This window comes from Bufo gargarizans, chromosome 6, assembly GCF_014858855.1.
Source record: "Bufo gargarizans isolate SCDJY-AF-19 chromosome 6, ASM1485885v1, whole genome shotgun sequence".
Lineage (NCBI taxonomy): Eukaryota > Metazoa > Chordata > Amphibia > Anura > Bufonidae > Bufo > Bufo gargarizans.
In genome coordinates, this window is record NC_058085.1 from 181,764,523 (window position 1) to 181,783,455 (window position 18,933).

The 18,933-nt window shown below is 60.3% G+C and overlaps 1 protein-coding gene across 1 annotated transcript in view; it reads left to right on the forward strand.

The window, feature by feature from the left end:
* MUC13 (mucin 13, cell surface associated) overlaps window positions 1-7,013 on the forward strand; it is a 15,371-nt gene extending 8,358 nt beyond the window's left edge. The window contains exons 2-8 of the mRNA XM_044299568.1: window positions 1,721-1,866; window positions 2,419-2,559; window positions 2,797-2,911; window positions 3,039-3,076; window positions 5,808-5,895; window positions 6,083-6,287; window positions 6,699-7,013. Of these exons, the coding sequence (XP_044155503.1) occupies window positions 1,721-1,866; window positions 2,419-2,559; window positions 2,797-2,911; window positions 3,039-3,076; window positions 5,808-5,895; window positions 6,083-6,287; window positions 6,699-6,746 (781 nt within the window). The 3' untranslated portion in view covers window positions 6,747-7,013. The remainder of the gene's footprint in view (window positions 1-1,720; window positions 1,867-2,418; window positions 2,560-2,796; window positions 2,912-3,038; window positions 3,077-5,807; window positions 5,896-6,082; window positions 6,288-6,698) is intronic.
* The last annotated feature ends 11,920 nt before the right edge of the window (window positions 7,014-18,933 follow it).

Consider the following 18,933-nt stretch of genomic DNA (forward strand, 5'->3'; position numbering starts at 1 on the left):
ACCCCCCTCCGACACCTGCACCCCCTCCAGACACTTGCACCCCCTCCAGACACTGCACCCCTCCAGACACCTGCACCCCCTCCAGACCCTGCACCCCCCTCCAGACACCTGCACCCCCTGCAGACACCTGCACCCCCTCCAGACACCTGCACCCCCCCTCCAGACACCTGCACCCCCTGCAGACACCTGCACCCCCTGCAGACACCTGCACCCCCTTCCAGACACCTGCACCCCCTCCAGACACCTGCACCCCCCTCCAGACACCTGCACCCCCCTCCAGACACCTGCACCCCCTTCCAGACACCTGCACTCCCCTCCAGACACCTGCCCCCCCTCCAGACACCTGCACCCCCTTCCAGACACCTGCACCCCCTTCAGACACCTGCACCCCCCTCCAGACACCTGCACCCCCTCCAGACACCCTGCACCCCCTTCCAGACACCTGCACCCCCTTCCAGACACCTGCACCCCCCTCCAGACACCTGCACCCCCTCCAGACACCTGCACCCCTTCCAGACACCTGCACCCCCTCCAGACCCTTGCACCCCCCTCCAGACACCTGCACCCCCTTCCAGACACCTGTACCCCCACTCCCAGACACCTGCACCCCCTCCAGACCCTTGCACCCCCCTCCAGACACCTGCACCTTCTCCAGATACCTGCACCCCCACTTTTAGACACCTGCACCCCCTCCCAGACCCTTACACCCCCCTCCAGACACCTGCACCCCCTCCAGACCCTTGCACCCCCCTCCAGACCCTTGCACCCCCCTCCAGACACCTGCACCCCCCTCCAGATACCTGCACCCCCCACTTTCAGACACCTGCACCCCCCTCCAGACCCTTGCACCCCCCTCCAGACACCTGCACCCCCTCCAGACCCTTGCACCCTTTCCAGACACCTGCACTCCGCTCCAAACACCTGCACCCCTTCCAGACCCTTGCACCCCCCTCCAGACACCTGCACCCCCCTCCAGACCCTTGCACTCCCCTCCAGATACCTGCACCCCCCACTTTCAGACACCTGCACCTCCCCTCCAGACACCTGCACCCCCTCCAGACACCTGCACCCCCCACTTTCAGACACCTGCACCCCCTTCCAGACACCTGCACCCCCTCCAGACACCTGCACCCCCCACTTTCAGACACCTGCACCCCCTTCCAGACACCTGCACCCCCTCCAGACACCTGCACCCCCCTCCAGACACCTGCACCCCTTCCAGACACTTGCACCCCCCTCCAGACACCTGCACCCCCCTCCAGACACCTGCACCCCCCTCCAGACACCTGCACCCCCCTCCATACACCTGCACCCCCTTCCAGACACCTGCACCCCCTTCCAGACACCTGCACCCCCCTCCAGACACCTGCACCCCCCTCCAGACACCTGCACCCCCTTCCAGACACCTGCACCCCCTTCCAGACACCTGCACCCCCTTCCAGACACCTGCACCCCCCTCCAGACACCTGCACCCCCTCCAGACACCTGCACCCCCCTCCAGACACCTGCACCCCCTTCCAGACACCTGCACCCCCGTCCAGACACCTGCACCCCCTTCCAGACACCTGCACCCCCTTCCAGACACCTGCACCCCCTCCAGACACCTGCACCCCCCTCCAGACACCAGCACCCTGCAGACCCCCGATGGCCTTTCCATCACTGACCCCATCATTGTAATGACCCCCCCCTCACCCCTCACTTTCTCTGTGTTTCCTTGTAGTTTGAGTTCTTCCAAATCCCAGAGAAGCAGACGGAGCAGCGGAGAGGTCACCGCCAGGGTCAACCACGTATTCCTGAAAGGCGCGACCACCGCAGACATAAAGCAGGAGATAGAGAAAAACCTCGCATCATTCGGAGCGTACAGCAGTAAGTGCCCGGTATAGAGTGCGGGCCAGGGGAGCGCCGCTCTGCTTCCACTGATCCTACTCCAGTCACATCCAGAGCTGGATTTAGACATCTATTATTTCATGTCTCATACTCTAGTCACCTCTAGAGCTGTAGTAACATTTTTGCTATTTTCCTGCTAATTTTCAGACTCAGTGGTTGGTCTGGATATATTAAATTGTATGCTCCAGTTACACCCAGAGCTGCATTCACAATTCTCATAGTCTCTTCCTTTCCAGACTGACCTCACCCCCTTTGCTGACACAGGTTTGGATCTCTGCTGTGGGGCATTGTGGGAGACGTAGACTATAATATCAGAACTGTCCCTGCAGGTCTGGGAGTGACTGGTGTATACGCAGAATGGTGACTGTAGCTCTGACTGCAGTATAAAGATGCTATAACAACTGACTTTCAGCTGCAGCTGTGGTTGTGACTGGAGCATGAAATATGATGCATGAGAAGAATTGTGAGTTCAGCTCTGGATGTGACTGGCATCTGCAGCCTGTGTGGTAACCGTCATCTCCTCGCCTGCAGGTAAAAATATCTGTGATGGATTCTACTGTGACCCAGAAACGACGGACTGCACAGAGACGCCTGACGGTCAGGGGGCCGCGTGCACCTGTAAAGAGGGGAACTATTCCAACCCGTCTGTTCCTGAAGTGACGAGCTGCCGAGGTGAGAACACAGCCGGCACTGCTACCTCAGACTGCTCCAGCTGGGTGACAACCAACATGGCAGATCCCACTGGAGCCCCAGTCTCTGCCACCTTTACTGGGCAGGACTGAGTAGCCACCCTCATGCCAGCTGTGAGCAGATATCAGCTGCTGGCTGTGCCCGGCTCTATCTGGGATGATGTGAGGGAATTGCTGGTCATGCGATTGTCTGATCACTGAATCCGCTTCTGGGTTTCAGATTGTTCCCCCGAATGTTCCCAAACTGAGGGCAAATACTGCAACGTGGACGCCAAGACCGGAGCCGACTGCGCCTGCCTGCCCGGGTACAAGAGCAGCGGGGACACGTGCAAAGAGTGAGTCTGACACAATGGACATAAAGCAACAATGTAACGCAAAGCACAAACTTAGCAATGCAACAATGTAACGCAAAGCACCGAGTGTGACCAGCGGCTCAACCGCCATCTCCTGGTTTTCTTGCAGATGTGAATTTGGTTACTCGGGAGAGGACTGTGCCGACAGTAAGTACAGAGCCTGCAGGCTGCATGGGACACCTACCTGGTAGAGTGCAGCATGGTGGCGCTGTGGAGGTCACGGTTAGGGGGGCACTGTGGAGGTCACTGTTAGGGGGCACTGTGGAGGTCACGGTTAGGGGGGCACTGTGGAGGTCACTGTTAGGGGGCACTGTGGAGGTCACGGTTAGGGGGGCACTGTGGAGGTCACTGTTAGGGGGGCACTGTGGAGGTCACGGTTAGGGGGGCACTGTGGAGGTCACGGTTAGGGGGGCACTGTGGAGGTCACTGTTAGGGGGGCACTGTGGAGGTCACTGTTAGGGGGCACTGTGGAGGTCACTGTTATGGGGCACTGTGGAGGTCACTGTTATGGGGCACTGTGGAGGTCACTGTTAGGGGGGCACTGTGGATGTCACTGTTATGGGGCACTGTGGATGCACTGTTAGGGGGCGCTGTGGAGGTCACTGTTAGGGGGCGCTGTGGAGGTCACTGTTAGGGGGCGCTGTGGAGGTCACTGTTAGGGGGCACTGTGGAGGTCACTGTTATGGGGCACTGTGGATGCACTGTTAGGGGGCACTGTGGAGGTCACTGTTAGGGGGGCGCTGTGGAGGTCACTGTTAGGGGGGGAGCTGTGGAGGTCACTGTTAGGGGGGCACTGTGGATGCACTGTTAGGGGGCACTGTGGAGGTCACTGTTAGGGGGCACTGTGGAGGTCACTGTTATGGGGCACTGTGGATGCACTGTTAGGGGGTGCTGTGGAGGTCACTGTTAGGGGGGCGCTGTGGAGGTCACTGTTAGGGGGGGAGCTGTGGAGGTCACTGTTAGGGGGCACTGTGGAGGTCACGGTTAGGGGGGCACTGTGGATGTCACTGTTATGGGGGTGCTGTGGATGTCACTGTTATGGGGGCACTGTTGATGACACTGTTATGGGGGCACTGTGGATGTCACTGTTATGGGGGCGCTGTGGAGGTCACTGTTATGGGGGCACTGTGGAGGTCACTGTTAGGGGGGCACTGTGGATGTCACTGTTATGGGGCACTGTGGATGCACTGTTAGGGGGCGCTGTGGAGGTCACTGTTAGGGGGGCACTGTGGAGGTCACTGTTAGGGGGGCACTGTGGAGGTCACTGTTAGGGGGGCACTGTGGATGTCACTGTTATGGGGCACTGTGGATGCACTGTTAGGGGGCGCTGTGGAGGTCACTGTTAGGGGGCGCTGTGGAGGTCACTGTTAGGGGGGCACTGTGGAGGTCACTGTTAGGGGGGCACTGTGGAGGTCACTGTTAGGGGGGCACTGTGGAGGTCACTGTTAGGGGGGCACTGTGGAGGTCACTGTTAGGGGGGCACTGTGGAGGTCACTGTTAGGGGGGCACTGTGGAGGTCACTGTTAGGGGGGCACTGTGGATGTCACTGTTATGGGGCACTGTGGAGGTCACTGTTAGGGGGGCGCTGTGGAGGTCACTGTTAGAGGGGCACTGTGGAGGTCACTGTTATGGGGCACTGTGGAGGTCACTGTTAGGGGGGCACTGTGGAGGTCACTGTTAGGGGGGCGCTGTGGAGGTCACTGTTAGGGGGGCACTGTGGAGGTCACTGTTAGGGGGGCACTGTGGATGTCACTGTTATGGGGCACTGTGGAGGTCACTGTTAGGGGGGCACTGTGGAGGTCACTGTTAGGGGGGCACTGTGGAGGTCACTGTTAGGGGGGCACTGTGGATGTCACTGTTAGGGGGCACTGTGGATGTCACTGTTAGGGGGGCACTGTGGAGGTCACTGTTAGGGGGGCACTGTGGATGTCACTGTTATGGGGCACTGTGGATGCACTGTTAGGGGGCACAGTGGAGGTCACTGTTAGGGGGGCGCTGTGGAGGTCACTGTTAGGGGGGCACTGTGGATGTCACTGTTATGGGGGCACTGTGGATGTCACTGTTATGGGGCACTGTGGATGCACTGTTAGGGGGCGCTGTGGAGGTCACTGTTAGGGGGGCACTGTGGATGTCACTGTTAGGGGGGCACTGTGGATGTCACTGTTAGGGGGGCACTGTGGATGTCACTGTTAGGGGGGCACTGTGGATGTCACTGTTAGGGGGGCACTGTGGAGGTCACTGTTAGGGGGCACTGTGGAGGTCACTGTGGAGGTCACTGTTAGGGGGCACTGTGGAGGTCACTGTTAGGGGGCACTGTGGAGGTCACTGTTATGGGGCACTGTGGAGGTCACTGTTATGGGGGCACTGTGGAGGTCACTGTTATGGGGGCACTGTGGATGACACTGTTATGGGGGCACTGTGGATGACACTGTTATGGGGGCACTGTGGATGACACTGTTATGGGGGCACTGTGGATGACACTGTTATGGGGGCACTGTGGATGTCACTGTTATGGGGGCACTGTGGATGTCACTGTTATGGGGGCACTGTGGAGGTCACTGTTATGGGGCACTGTGGAGGTCACTGTTATGGGGGCACTGTGGAGGTCACTATTATGGGGGATCTGTGGATGACACTGTTATGGGGGCACTGTGGATGACACTGTTATGGGGGCACTGTGGATGACACTGTTATGGGGGCACTGTGGAGGTCACTGTTAGGGGGCACTGTGGAGGTCACTGTTAGGGGGCACTGTGGAGGTCACTGTGGATGCACTGTTATGGGGGCACTGTGGAGGTCACTCTTAGGGGGGCACTGTGGGTGCACTGCAGACTACTCCCCCTCTTCTCCTCCCTCATTTCATGGTTTCTCCCCTCAGATTATCTGCTGATCCTGGTCATCGTTGGCGCAGTCTTGGGCGCGGTGGTCTTGGCGTTGCTGGGTGCGGTGATTGGCATTTCCGTCAGGTGAGACCTTGCTGTTTTGGGCGCCTGTGTATATCGCCCCGGATTTACCTTCACACATTTTCCTAGTCCATGTTTCACTTCTGAAGTCATGTGACCTCTATTCAAATGCAGAGCACTCTCCTCCCCGCGGATGATAGGTGCTGTAGTCCTGTATCACTGCTTTTCTGACTGAACCATTTTCTGTCAGCTCCAAGAAGGGTAAGAAATCCGGCGACCGGACGACGCTGATCGAGAGAGATGAGCCAGCGCTCGCCGGGAGAAGCCCCGACCCGACGCGAATTTTCCCGAAAGTTCATGCAAAACCCGACCTGGGAGAAGTCAACAAGGCCGCCAATTTCTATGAGGACAACGAGGAGTTTTCACGCAACTATCCCAAACGGGACTATGAGGAGGTGAGCAGCGGGCGGCAGGTCACCCCCCCAGTATCCCTCCTCCATCAGATGGCGGTCGCTGTAGCTCTGATGGACCCTCAATGGATTACACTGGATAAGCGGCAGCCCCCGGGTGGTCACCGCTGATCTCCAGGTGTCTGATTATGTACCATGGCTTGATCTGTTGTCACTCCCACAATGCTCTGCAGCCTCCACTATCAGGGAGCTTCCTGGTTCATGAATAGAATGCTAGAACTGCAGTGAACACTGACACATACAAAAGGGGAAATTGTGACTTTACATGCAGAGTAAGGGCAGGCCGTAGCGGACGTCTAGATTTCACGGTGCTTTATAACGTGACGCAAGTGGGTGCAGACATTTAGGGGTGACCCCTGACCCGGAGCTCGATAAACATTGTCTTTTTGTTTTCAGTTGCAGAGTCCGTGGTACGAAATGGCCAGAAAAGACCAGAACTATTAGCGGCGGCCCCCGGAGGGCGCTGTAACTGGCGATGTTACCTATTGGAACTGTCCTCAGCTTATTGGCGGGTACAATGAGTGTGTGCGATAACGAGGGCGTGACCGGCAATGACCCCCAGAGCGGCGCTGGAGCCGTCACCGCACCTGGACACAGCGCGATCAACGCGTTTCACTCCGCGATCTTTACTTTGTAATTTATTTACTACGATAATGAAGATTCCTGACAACTTTATAAAACTGGAAAGTCTCTTCTTTGATATTAATAAAGAAAAAATGGGGACATGGTGTCGGCTTCTGTCTACCGGCGCTGACAACAGATTATATCTACGGGCGAGGCGCGGGGCAGAGGAGGCGAGGCGCGGGGCAGAGGAGGCGAGGCGCGGGGCAGAGGAGGCGAGGCGCGGGGCAGAGGAGGCGAGGCGCGGGGCAGAGGAGGCGAGGCGCGGGGCAGAGGAGGCGAGGCGCGGGGCAGAGGAGGCGACAAGTGGGGCAGAGGAGGCGACAAGTGGGGCAGAGGAGGCGAGACGCGGGGCAGAGGAGGCGAGACGCGGGGCAGAGGAGGCGAGACGCGGGGCAGAGGAGGCGAGACGCGGGGCAGAGGAGGCGAGACGCGGGGCAGAGGAGGCGAGATGCGGGGCAGAGGAGGCGTGGCGCGGGGCAGAGGAGGCGACACGTGGGGCAGAGGAGGCGAGACGCGGGGCAGAGGAGGCGACACGTGGGGCAGAGGAGGCGACACGTGGGGCAGAGGAGGCGACACGTGGGGCAGAGGAGGCGAGGCGCGGGGCAGAAGAGGAGAGACGCGGGGCACGTGGGGCAGAGGAGGCAAGACGCGGGGCAGAGGAGGCGACGTGCGGGACAGAGGAGGTGAGACGCGGGGCAGAGGAGGCGACGTGCGGGACAGAGGAGGTGAGACGCGGGGCAGAGGAGGCGACGTGCGGGACAGAGGAGGCGAGACGCGGGGCAGAGGAGGCGACACGTGGGGCAGAGGAGGCGAGACGCGGGGCAGAGGAGGCGACACGTGGGCAGAGGAGGCGACACGTGGGGCAGAGGAGGCGACACGTGGGGCAGAGGAGGCGAGGCGCGGGGCAGAGGAGGCGTGGCGCGGGGCAGAGGAGGCGACACGTGGGGCAGAAGAGGAGAGACGCGGGGCAGAGGAGGCGACACGTGGGGCAGAGGAGGCGACACGTGGGGCAGAGGAGGCGAGACGCGGGGCAGAGGAGGCGAGACGCGGGGCAGAGGAGGCGACGCGTGGGGCAGAGGAGGCGAGACGCGGGGCAGAGGAGGCGACACGTGGGGCAGAGGAGGCGACACGTGGGGCAGAGGAGGCGACACGTGGGGCAGAGGAGGCGAGACGCGGGGCAGAGGAGGCGAGACGCGGGGCAGAGGAGGCGACACGTGGGGCAGAGGAGGCGAGGCGCGGGGCAGAAGAGGAGAGACGCGGGGCAGAGGAGGCGACACGTGGGGCAGAGGAGGCGACACGTGGGGCAGAGGAGGCGAGACGCGGGGCAGAGGAGGCGACACGTGGGGCAGAGGAGGCGACACGTGGGGCAGAGGAGGCGACACGTGGGGCAGAGGAGGCGAAACGTGGGGCAGAGGAGGCGACACGTGGGGCAGAGGAGGCGACACGTGGGGCAGAGGAGGCGAGGCGCGGGGCAGAGGAGGCGAGGCGCGGGGCAGAGGAGGCGAGGCGCGGGGCAGAGGAGGCGAGGCGCGGGGCAGAGGAGGCGAGGCGCGGGGCAGAGGAGGTGATATGTGGGGCAAAGGAAGCAAGATGAGCAGAGGAGAAAAGATGTGGGTTAGAGGAGGCAAGTCATGGGGCAGAGGAGGCGAGACGTGGGGCAGAGGAGGCGAGACGTGGGGCAGAGGAGGCGAGACGTGGGGCAGAGGAGGCGAGACGTGGGGCAGAGGAGGCGAGACGTGGGGCAGAGGAGGCGAGACGTGGGGCAGAGGAGGCAAGTCATGGGGCAGAGGAGGCGAGACGTGGGGCAGAGGAGGCGAGACGTGGGGCAGAGGAGGCAAGTCGTGGGGCAGAGGAGGCGAGGCGCGGGGCAGAGGAGGTGACACGTGGGGCAGCGGAGGCGAGACATGAGGCAGAGGAGGTGACACGTGGGGCAGTGGAGGCGACAAGTGGGGGCAGAGAAGGCGACATGTGGGGCAGAGGAGGCGAGACATGAGGCAGAGGAGGTGACACGTGGGGCAGAGGAGGCGAGACATGAGGCAGAGGAGGTGACACGTGGGGCAGTGGAGGCGACAAGTGGGGGCAGAGAAGGCGACATGTGGGGCAGAGGAGGCGAGAAATGAGGCAGAGGAGAAGAGATGTGGGGCAGAGGAGGCGACACGTGTGGCAGAGGAGGCGACAAGTGGGGGCAGAGGAGGCGACATGTAGGGCAGAGGAGGCGAGACACGGGGCAGAGGAGGCGACACAAGGGGCAGAGGAGAAGAGATATGGGGCAGAGGAGGCGAGACGCGGGGCAGAGGAGGCGAGACGCGGGGCAGAGGAGGTGATATGTGGGGCAAAGGAAGCAAGATGAGCAGAGGAGAAAAGATGTGGGTTAGAGGAGGCAAGTCATGGGGCAGAGGAGGCGAGACATGAGGCAGAGGAGGTGACACGTGGGGCAGTGGAGGCGACAAGTGGGGGCAGAGAAGGCGACATGTGGGGCAGAGGAGGCGAGACATGAGGCAGAGGAGAAGAGATGTGGGGCAGAGGAGGCGACACGTGTGGCAGAGGAGGCGACACGTGGGGCAGAGAAGGAGAGATGTGGGGCAGAGAAGGAGAGACATGAGGCAGAGGAGGTGACACGTTGGGCAGAGGAGGCGACAAGTGGGGGCAGAGAAGGCGACATGTAGGGCAGAGGAGGCGACATGTAGGGCAGAGGAGGCGAGACACGGGGCAGAGGAGGCAACACATGAAGCAGAGGAGGCGACACGTGGGGAAGAGGAGAAGAGATATGGGGCAGAGGAGGCAACACATGAAGCAGAGGAGGCGACACGTGGGGAAGAGGAGAAGAGATATGGGGCAGAGGAGGCGACACGTGGGGCAGAGAAGGCGACATGTAGGGCAGAGAAGGCGACATGTAGGGCAGAGGAGGCGAGACACGGGGCAGAGGAGGCAACACATGAAGCAGAGGAGGCGACACGTGGGAAGAGAAGAGATATGGGGCAGAGGAGGCGACACGTGGGGCAGAGGAGGCGACACGTGGGGCAGAGGAGGGGAGGCGTGAGGAAGAGGAGGCGAGACATGGGGCAAAGGAGACGACACGTGGGGCAGAGAAGGCGACATGTAGGGCAGAGAAGGCGACATGTAGGGCAGAGGAGGCGAGACACGGGGCAGAGGAGGCAACACATGAAGCAGAGGAGGCGACACGTGGGGAAGAGGAGAAGAGATATGGGGCAGAGGAGGCGACACGTGGGGCAGAGGAGGCGACACGTGGGGCAGAGGAGGGGAGGCGTGAGGAAGAGGAGGCGAGACATGGGGCAGAGGAGACGAGACGTGGGGCAGAGGAGAAAAGATGTGGGGCAGCGGAGGGGAGATATGGGGTAAAGGGGGCAAGACGTGGGGCAGAGGAGAAGAGACATGTGTTACACCCAAGAGTGGCATTACCACTTCTGCACCCTGCTATTATCTCTAATGGGCTAATATAATATCACCTTGTGTATTTATTTCAGGTCCATTATGTTCGAATGTAATGTGCCTGGTTCACCAGCAGGTGGCAGCAAACATGGCAGAGTTACAATTAGCTACAATGGAACTTTCCATTTGAATACCCCCCCCCCCCTTTGTGGGGAGTGGGCATGTCCCACTTCCTGCAGGAAGTGTGGGGATGAGAGTTAGGCCTCTTTCACACGGGCGTCATATTTTTGGCCCGGATAAGAGGCGGATGCGTTGCGGGAACACCCGCGATTTTTCCGCGCGTGTGCAAAACATTGCAATGCGTTTTGCACGTGCGTAAGAAAAATCGCGCATGTTTGGTACCCAAACCCGAACTTCTTCACAGATGTTCGGGCTTGGGATCGTTATTCTGTAGATTGTATTTTTTTCCCTTATAACCTGGTTATAAGGGAAAATAATAGCATTCTGAATACAGACTGCATAGTACACTAGCGCTGGAGGGGTTAAAAAATAAATAAAATAATTTAACTCAACTTAATCCACTTGATCGCGCAGCCGGCATCTCGTCTGTCTTCATCTTAGCTGTGTGGAGGAACAGGACCTGTGGTGACGTCACTCCGGTCATCACATGATCCATCACCATGGTAAAAGATCATGTGATGACCGGAGTGACGTCCCCACAGGTCCTGTTCCTGCACAGAAGACAGGAGAGATGCCGGCTGCGCGATCAAGTGGATTAAGGTGAGTTAAATATTTTTTTTATTTTTTTTTAACCCCTCCAGCGCTGGTTTACTATGTATTCTGTATTCAGAATGCTGGCATTTTCCCTTATAACCGTGTTATAAGGGAAAATAATAATGATCGGGTCCCCATCCGATCGTCTCCTAGCAACCGTGCGTGAAAATTGCACCGCATCCGCACTTGCTTGCGATTTTCACACAACGCACAAGTGATGCATGAAAATAACCGCTCATGTGAAGAGCCCCATAGAAATGAATGGGTCCGGATTCAGTGCGGGTGCAATGCGTTTACCTTACGCATTGCATCCGCGCAGAATACTCGGCCGTGTGAAAGGGGCCTTAGTGAGTTCCAGCTTACCCCTGCCAAGGGAGGATGTGCTGGGCACGTCTCTGCTCGACATGCCCAAGCCAGCCAGAGCACCCTCAGCTCTGCTGGACACGGAGGCCACCGCTTAAAGCCTCAGGAGCCAGGAGGAAAGTTCCCCGGCCTATTCTAGAGACAGACCATACAGAAGAGAAGTGCAGAATACAAGAAGAAGCAAAGTCATACAGCCAGCCTGCCTGCCAGTACAGCAGAGACGAGTTTGCCTGCCAGAGTTTTCATGCTAGAGCCTGCTGGGACCACGACAAAGTCCGTAAACCGTCTTGGAAGTAAGGCTGCTTTCACACTTGCGGCAGGACGGATCCGGCAGGCTGTTCACCCTGTCGGATCCGTCCTTCTGCTATTTCGTCATGCCGCTGGACCGCTGCTCCGTCCCCATTGACTATAATGGGGACGGGGCGCAGTACGGTCAGAGGCCGCCGGACTAAAAAGTCGGACATGCAGGACTTTTAGTCCGGTGGCCTTTCGCGGTGCACTGTCGTACTGCGCCGGAGTGCCGCCCCGTCCCCATTATAGTCAATCTGGACGGAGCGGCGGTCCGGCGAAATAGCGGAAGGACGGATCCGACAGGGTGAACAGCCTGCCGGATCCGTCCTGCCGCTAGTGTGAAAGTAGCTTAAAGCTGCTTTGCATCTTAAGGTCTGGACTCAAGTTATTCTTTTATCCCTCAATTATTCCCAAGAATAGGATGTTCAGGACTGCGGAACGGACATACGGATAAGGACGGCACACGGAAATAAATGGGTTTGCATCCAATCCGCATAAAATGCAGATCGGATACTGCCCAAAAACACGGCCATGTGATGTGTGGTGAGTGTGATAGTGACCGTGCGAGGAGCCGTCACCCCTCAGGGCGTTAATAAATGTACCGCACTGCAATCCGCTCCGGAAATACGGAAATTGTCTGGAAATAGTACCAAAAGACTGACAACCTCTCAGACAGGATATACAGGCAGGTTGTCAGCAGTAAGAGATGTTCCTGTAGTATAAGGGGTGTGATCTCATGTCTGATCACGTCATTATATCAGTGATGTCATCCGCAGGGGGGCGGGGTTGTGACTACCTCTGAGACATGATGCTCAGGCAGGTTGTCAGCAGTAATAGATGAATATGGGCTGGATACTGTGGAGGATTAAAGGGGTATTCCAGTTTTTAGAAGCTATCCCACATACACAGGACAGGTGACAACTACTAGATCCTGGGGGTCCTACCACTGAGCGCCATAGTGGAGACCCCTGAAATAAACAGAACAATGGGGCGAGCACTGCCGCTCCATACATACACAGACCACCAACCGGACCCCCCTCATAATACACAGACCATCAACCGGACCCCCCCTCATAATATACAGACCATCAACCGGACCCCCCCTCATGATACACAGACCACCAACTGTACCCCCCTCATAATATACAGACCATCACTGGACCCCCCCTCATAATACACAGACCATCAACCGGACCCCCCTCATAATACACAGACCATCAACCGGACCCCCCCCCCTCATAATACACAGACCATCAACCGGACCCCCCTCATAATACACAGACCATCAACCGGACCCCCCTCATAATACACAGACCACCAACCGTACCCCCCTCATAATACACAGACCACCAACCGGACACCCCCTCATAATACACAGACCACCAACTGTACCCCCTCATAATATACAGACCATCAACTGGACCCCCCCTCATACTACACAGGACCATCACCGGACCCCCCTCATAATACACAGACCATCAAACCGGACCCCCCCCCCCTCATAATACACAGACCATCAACCGGACCCCCCTCATAATACACAGACCATCAACCGGACCCCCCCTCATAATACACAGACCACCAACCGTACCCCCCTCATAATACACAGACCACCAACCGGACACCCCCTCATAATACACAGACCACCAACTGTACCCCCCTCATAATATACAGACCATCAACTGGACCCCCCCTCATAATACACAGACCATCAACCGGACCCCCCTCATAATACACAGACCATCAACCGGACCCCCCTCATAATACACAGACCATCAACCGGACCCCCCCCCTCATAATACACAGACCACCAACCGTACCCCCCTCATAATATACAGAGTGCCACCCTACTGAGTCATCAGAACACAAGACAACCCCCCCCCCTGCAGTCTCTCCTGATGCACAGGACACCCCCACAGTCTCTCCTGATGCACAGGACACCCCCCTGCAGTCTCTCCTGATGCACAGGACCCCCCCCCCCCGTCTCTCCTGATGCACAGGACACCACCCAGTCTCTCCTGATGCACAGGACCCCCTGTCTCTCCTGATGCACAGGACACCCCCCCCAGTCTCTCCTGATGCACAGGACACCCCCCAGTCTCTCCTGATGCACAGGACACCCCCCAGTCTCTCCTGATGCACAGGACACCCCCTGCAGTCTCTCCTGATGCACAGGACACCCCCTGCAGTCTCTCCTGATGCACAGGACACCCCCTGCAGTCTCTCTGATGCACAGGACAACCCCCCCCTGCAGTTTCTCCTGATGCATAGGACACCCACCCCCCCCCCAGTCTCTCATGATGCACAGGACACCCCCCACCAGTCTCTCCTGATGCACAGGACACCCCCCCCAGTCTCTCCTAATGCACAGGACACCCCCCAGTCTCTCCTGATGCACAGGACACCCCCCCCAGTCTCTCCTGATGCACAGGACACCCGCCCCCCCCCCAGTCTCTCCTGATGCACAGGACACCCCCCAGTCTCTCCTGATGCACAGGACACCCCCCAGTCTCCCCTGATGCACAGGACACCCCCCAGTCTCTCCTGATGCACAGGACACCCCCCAGTCTCTCCTGATGCACAGGACACCCCCCCCCCCCCGTCTCTCCTGATGCACAGGACACCCCCCAGTTCTCTCCTGATGCACAGGACACCCCCCCGTCTCTCCTGATGCACAGGACACCCCCCCTCTCCTGATGCACAGGACACCCCCAGTCTCTCCTGATGCACAGGACACCCCCCCGTCTCTCCTGATGCACAGGACACCCCCCAGTCTCTCCTGATGCACAGGACACCCCCCAGTCTCTCCTGATGCACAGGACACCCCCCCAGTCTCTCCTGATGCACAGGACACCCCCCCAGTCTCTCCTGATGCACAGGACACCCCCCCACCCAGTCTCTCCTGATGCACAGGACACCCCCCCCGTCTCTCCTGATGCACAGGACACCCCCCAGTCTCTCCTGATGCACAGGACACCCCCCAGTCTCTCCTGATGCTCAGGACACCCCCCCCCTCTCTCCTGATGCACAGGACACCCCCCAGTCTCTCCTGATGCACAGGACACCCCCCGTCTCTCCTGATGCACAGGACACCCCCCCCCCGTCTCTCCTGATGCACAGGACACCCCCCAGTCTCTCCTGATGCACAGGACACCCCCCCCGTCTCCTGATGCACAGGACACCCCCCCCCGTCTCTCCTGATGCACAGGACACCCCCCCAGTCTCTCCTGATGCACAGGACAACCCCCCCGTCTCTCCTGATGCACAGGACACCCCCCCAGTCTCTCCTGATGCACAGGACACCCCCCAGTCTCTCCTGATGCACAGGACACCCCCCCCCAGTCTCTCCTGATGCACAGGACACCCCCCCGTCTCTCCTGATGCACAGGACACCCCCCAGTCTCTCCTGATGCACAGGACACCCCCCAGTCTCTCCTGATGCACAGGACACCCCCCAGTCTCTCCTGATGCACAGGACCCCCCCAGTCTCTCCTGATTGCACAGGACACCCCCCCCCCCCCCCCCGTCTCTCCTGATGCACAGGACACCCCCCAGTCTCTCCTGATGCACAGGACACCCCCCGTCTCTCCTGATGCACAGGACACCCCCCCGTCTCTCCTGATGCACAGGACACCCCCCCCGTTCTCATGATGCACAGGACACCCCCCCCGTCTCTCCTGATGCACAGGACACCCCCCGTCTCTCCTGATGCACAGGACACACCCCCCCCCCGTCTCTCCTGATGCACAGGACACCCCCCGTCTCTCCTGATGCACAGGACACCCCCCAGTCTTCCTGATGCAGGACCCCCAGTCTCTCCTGATGCACAGGACACCCCCCCAGTCTCTCCTGATGCACAGGACACCCCAGTCTCTCTGATGCACAGGACACCCCCCAGTCTCCCCTGATGCACAGGACACCCCCCAGTCTCTCCTGATGCACAGGACCCCCCCCCAGTCTCTCCTGATGCACAGGACACCCCCGTCTCTCCTGATGCACAGGACACCCCCCAGTCTCCCTGATGCACAGGACACCCCCGTCTCTCCTGATGCACAGGACACCCCCCCCCCCGTCTCTCCTGATGCACAGGACACCCCCCCAGTCTCTCTGATGCACAGGACACCCCCCAGTCTCTCCTGATGCACAGGACACCCCCCCGCTCTCCTGATGCACAGGACACCCCCAGTCTCTCCTGATGCACAGGACACCCCCAGTCTCTCCTGATGCACAGGACACCCCCCCGTCTCTCCTGATGCACAGGACCCCCCAGTCTCTCCTGATGCACAGGACACCCCCCCAGTCTCTCCTGATGCACAGGACACCCCCCCCCGTCTCTCCTGATGCACAGGACACCCCCCCCAGTCTCTCCTGATGCACAGGACACCCCCCCAGTCTCTCTGATGCACAGGACACCCCCCAGTCTCCTGATGCACAGGACACCCCCCCCCAGTCTCTGATGCACAGGACCCCCCCCCCGTCTCTCCTGATGCACAGGACACCCCCCCAGTCTCTCCTGATGCACAGGACACCCCCCCCCGTCTCCTGATGCACAGGACACCCCCAGTCTCTCCTGATGCACAGGACCCCCCCAGTCTCTCCTGATGCACAGGACACCCCCCGTCTCTCTGATGCACAGGACCACCACCCCCCGTCTCTCCTGATGCACAGGACACCCCCCAGTCTCTCCTGATGCACAGGACACCCCCCGTCTCTCCTGATGCACAGGACACCCCCCCCGTCTCTCCTGATGCACAGGACACCCCCCCGTCTCTCATGATGCACAGGACACCCCCCCCAGTCTCTCCTGATGCACAGGACACCCCCCCCCCCCCGTCTCTCCTGATGCACAGGACACCCCCCCCCGTCTCTCCTGATGCACAGGACACCCCCCCGTCTCTCCTGATGCACAGGACACCCCCCGTCTCTCCTGATGCACAGGACACCCCCCCGTCTCTCTGATGCACAGGACACCCCCCCCCCGCTCTCCTGATGCACAGGACACCCCCCCGTCTCTCCTGATGCACAGGACACCCCCCCGTCTCTCCTGATGCAAGGACACCCCCCCGTCTCTCCTGAGCACAGGACACCCCCCAGTCTATCCTGATGCACAGGACACCCCCCCCGGTCTCTCCTGATGCACAGGACACCCCCCCCCGTCTCTCCTGATGCACAGACACCCCCCCCCCGTCTCATCCTGATGCACAGGACAACCCCCCCCCGTCTCTCCTGATGCACAGGACACCCCCCCATGTCTCTCCTGATGCACAGGACCACCCCCCAGTCTCTCCTGATGCACAGACCCCCCCCCCGTCTCTCCTGATGCACAGGACACCCCCCCAGTCTCTCCTGATGCACAGGACACCCCCCAGTCTCTCCTGATGCACAGGACACCCCCCCCCGTCTCTCCTGATGCACAGGACACCCCCCCCAGTCTCTCCTGATGGGCACAGGACAACCCCCCCAGTCTCTCCTGATGCACAGGACACCCCCCAGTCTCTCTGATGCACAGGACACCCCCCCCAGTCTCCTCCTGATGCACAGGACACCCCCCCCCGTCTCTCCTGATGCACAGGACACCCCCCCAGTCTCTCCTGATGCACAGGACACCCCCCCCCGTCTCTCCTGATGGCACAGGACAACCCCCCAGTCTCTCCTGATGCACAGACACCCCCCCAGTCTCTCCTGATGCACAGGACACCCCCCGGTCTCTCTGATGCACAGGACACCCCCCCCCCGTCTCTCCTGATGCACAGGATACCCCCCAGTCTCTCCTGATGCACAGGACACCCCCGTCTCTCCTGATGCACAGGACACCCCCCGTCTCTCCTGATGCACAGGACACCCCCCCGTCTCTCCTGAGCACAGGACACCCCCCAGTCTCTCCTGATGCACAGGACACCCCCCCACCCCCCGTCTCTCCTGATGCACAGGACACCCCCCCCGTCTCTCCTGAGGCACAGGACCACCCCCCCGTCTCTCCTGATGCACAGGACACCCCCCAGTCTCTCCGGATGCACAGGACCCCCCCGTCTCTCCTGATGCACAGGACACCCCCCCCCCCGTCTCTCCTGATGCACAGGACACCCCCCCAGTCTCTCCTGATGCACAGGACACCCCCCGTCTCTCCTGATGCACAGGACACCCCCCCGTCTCTCCTGATGCAACAGGGACACCCCCCCTTTTCGCTCTCTCCTGAGCACAGGCACCCCCCCCCCGTCTCTCCTGATGCACAGGCACCCCCCCAGTCTCTCCTGATGCACAGGACACCCCCCCAGTCTCTCCGATGCCACAGACACCCCCCCGTCTCTCCTGATGAACAGGACACCCCCCGTCTCTCCTGATGCACAGGACCCACCCCCCCCCCCGTCTCTCCTGATGCACAGGATCACCCCACCGTCTCTCCTGATGCACAGGACACCCCCCAGTCTCTCCTGATGCACAGGACACCCCCCCGTCTCTCCTGATGCACAGGACACCCCCCCCCCGTCTCTCCTGATGCACAGGAACACCCCCCCCGTCTCTCCTGATGCACAGGACACCCCCCCGTCTCTCCTGATCGCACAGGACACCCCCACCGTCTATCCTGATGCACAGGACACCCCCCCCCCATCTCTCCTGATGCACAGGACACCCCCCCGTCTCTCCTGATGCACAGGACCCCCCCCGTCTCTCCTGATGCACAGGACACCCCCCAGTCTCTCTGATGCACAGGACACCCCCCCCCGTCTCTCCTGATGCACAGGACACCCCCCCCCCGTCTCTCCTGATGCACAGGACACCCCCCCCCCGTCTCTCCTGATGCACAGGACACACCCCCCCCCCCGTCTCTCCTGATGCACAGGACACCCCCCCCCGTCTCTCCTGATGCACAGGACACCCCCCCCCGTCTCTCCTGATGCACAGGACACCCCCCCGTCTCTCCTGATGCACAGGACACCCCCCAGTCTCTCCTGATGCACAGGACACCCCCCCAGTCTCTCCTGATGCACAGGACACCCCCCAGTCTCTCCTGATGCACAGGACACCCCCCCGTCTCTCCTGATGCACAGGACACCCCCCAGTCTCTCCTGATGCACAGGACACCCCCCAGTCTCTCCTGATGCACAGGACACCCCCCAGTCTCTCCTGATGCACAGGAACCCCCCGTCTCTCCTGATGCACAGGACACCCCCCCCGTCTCTCCTGATGC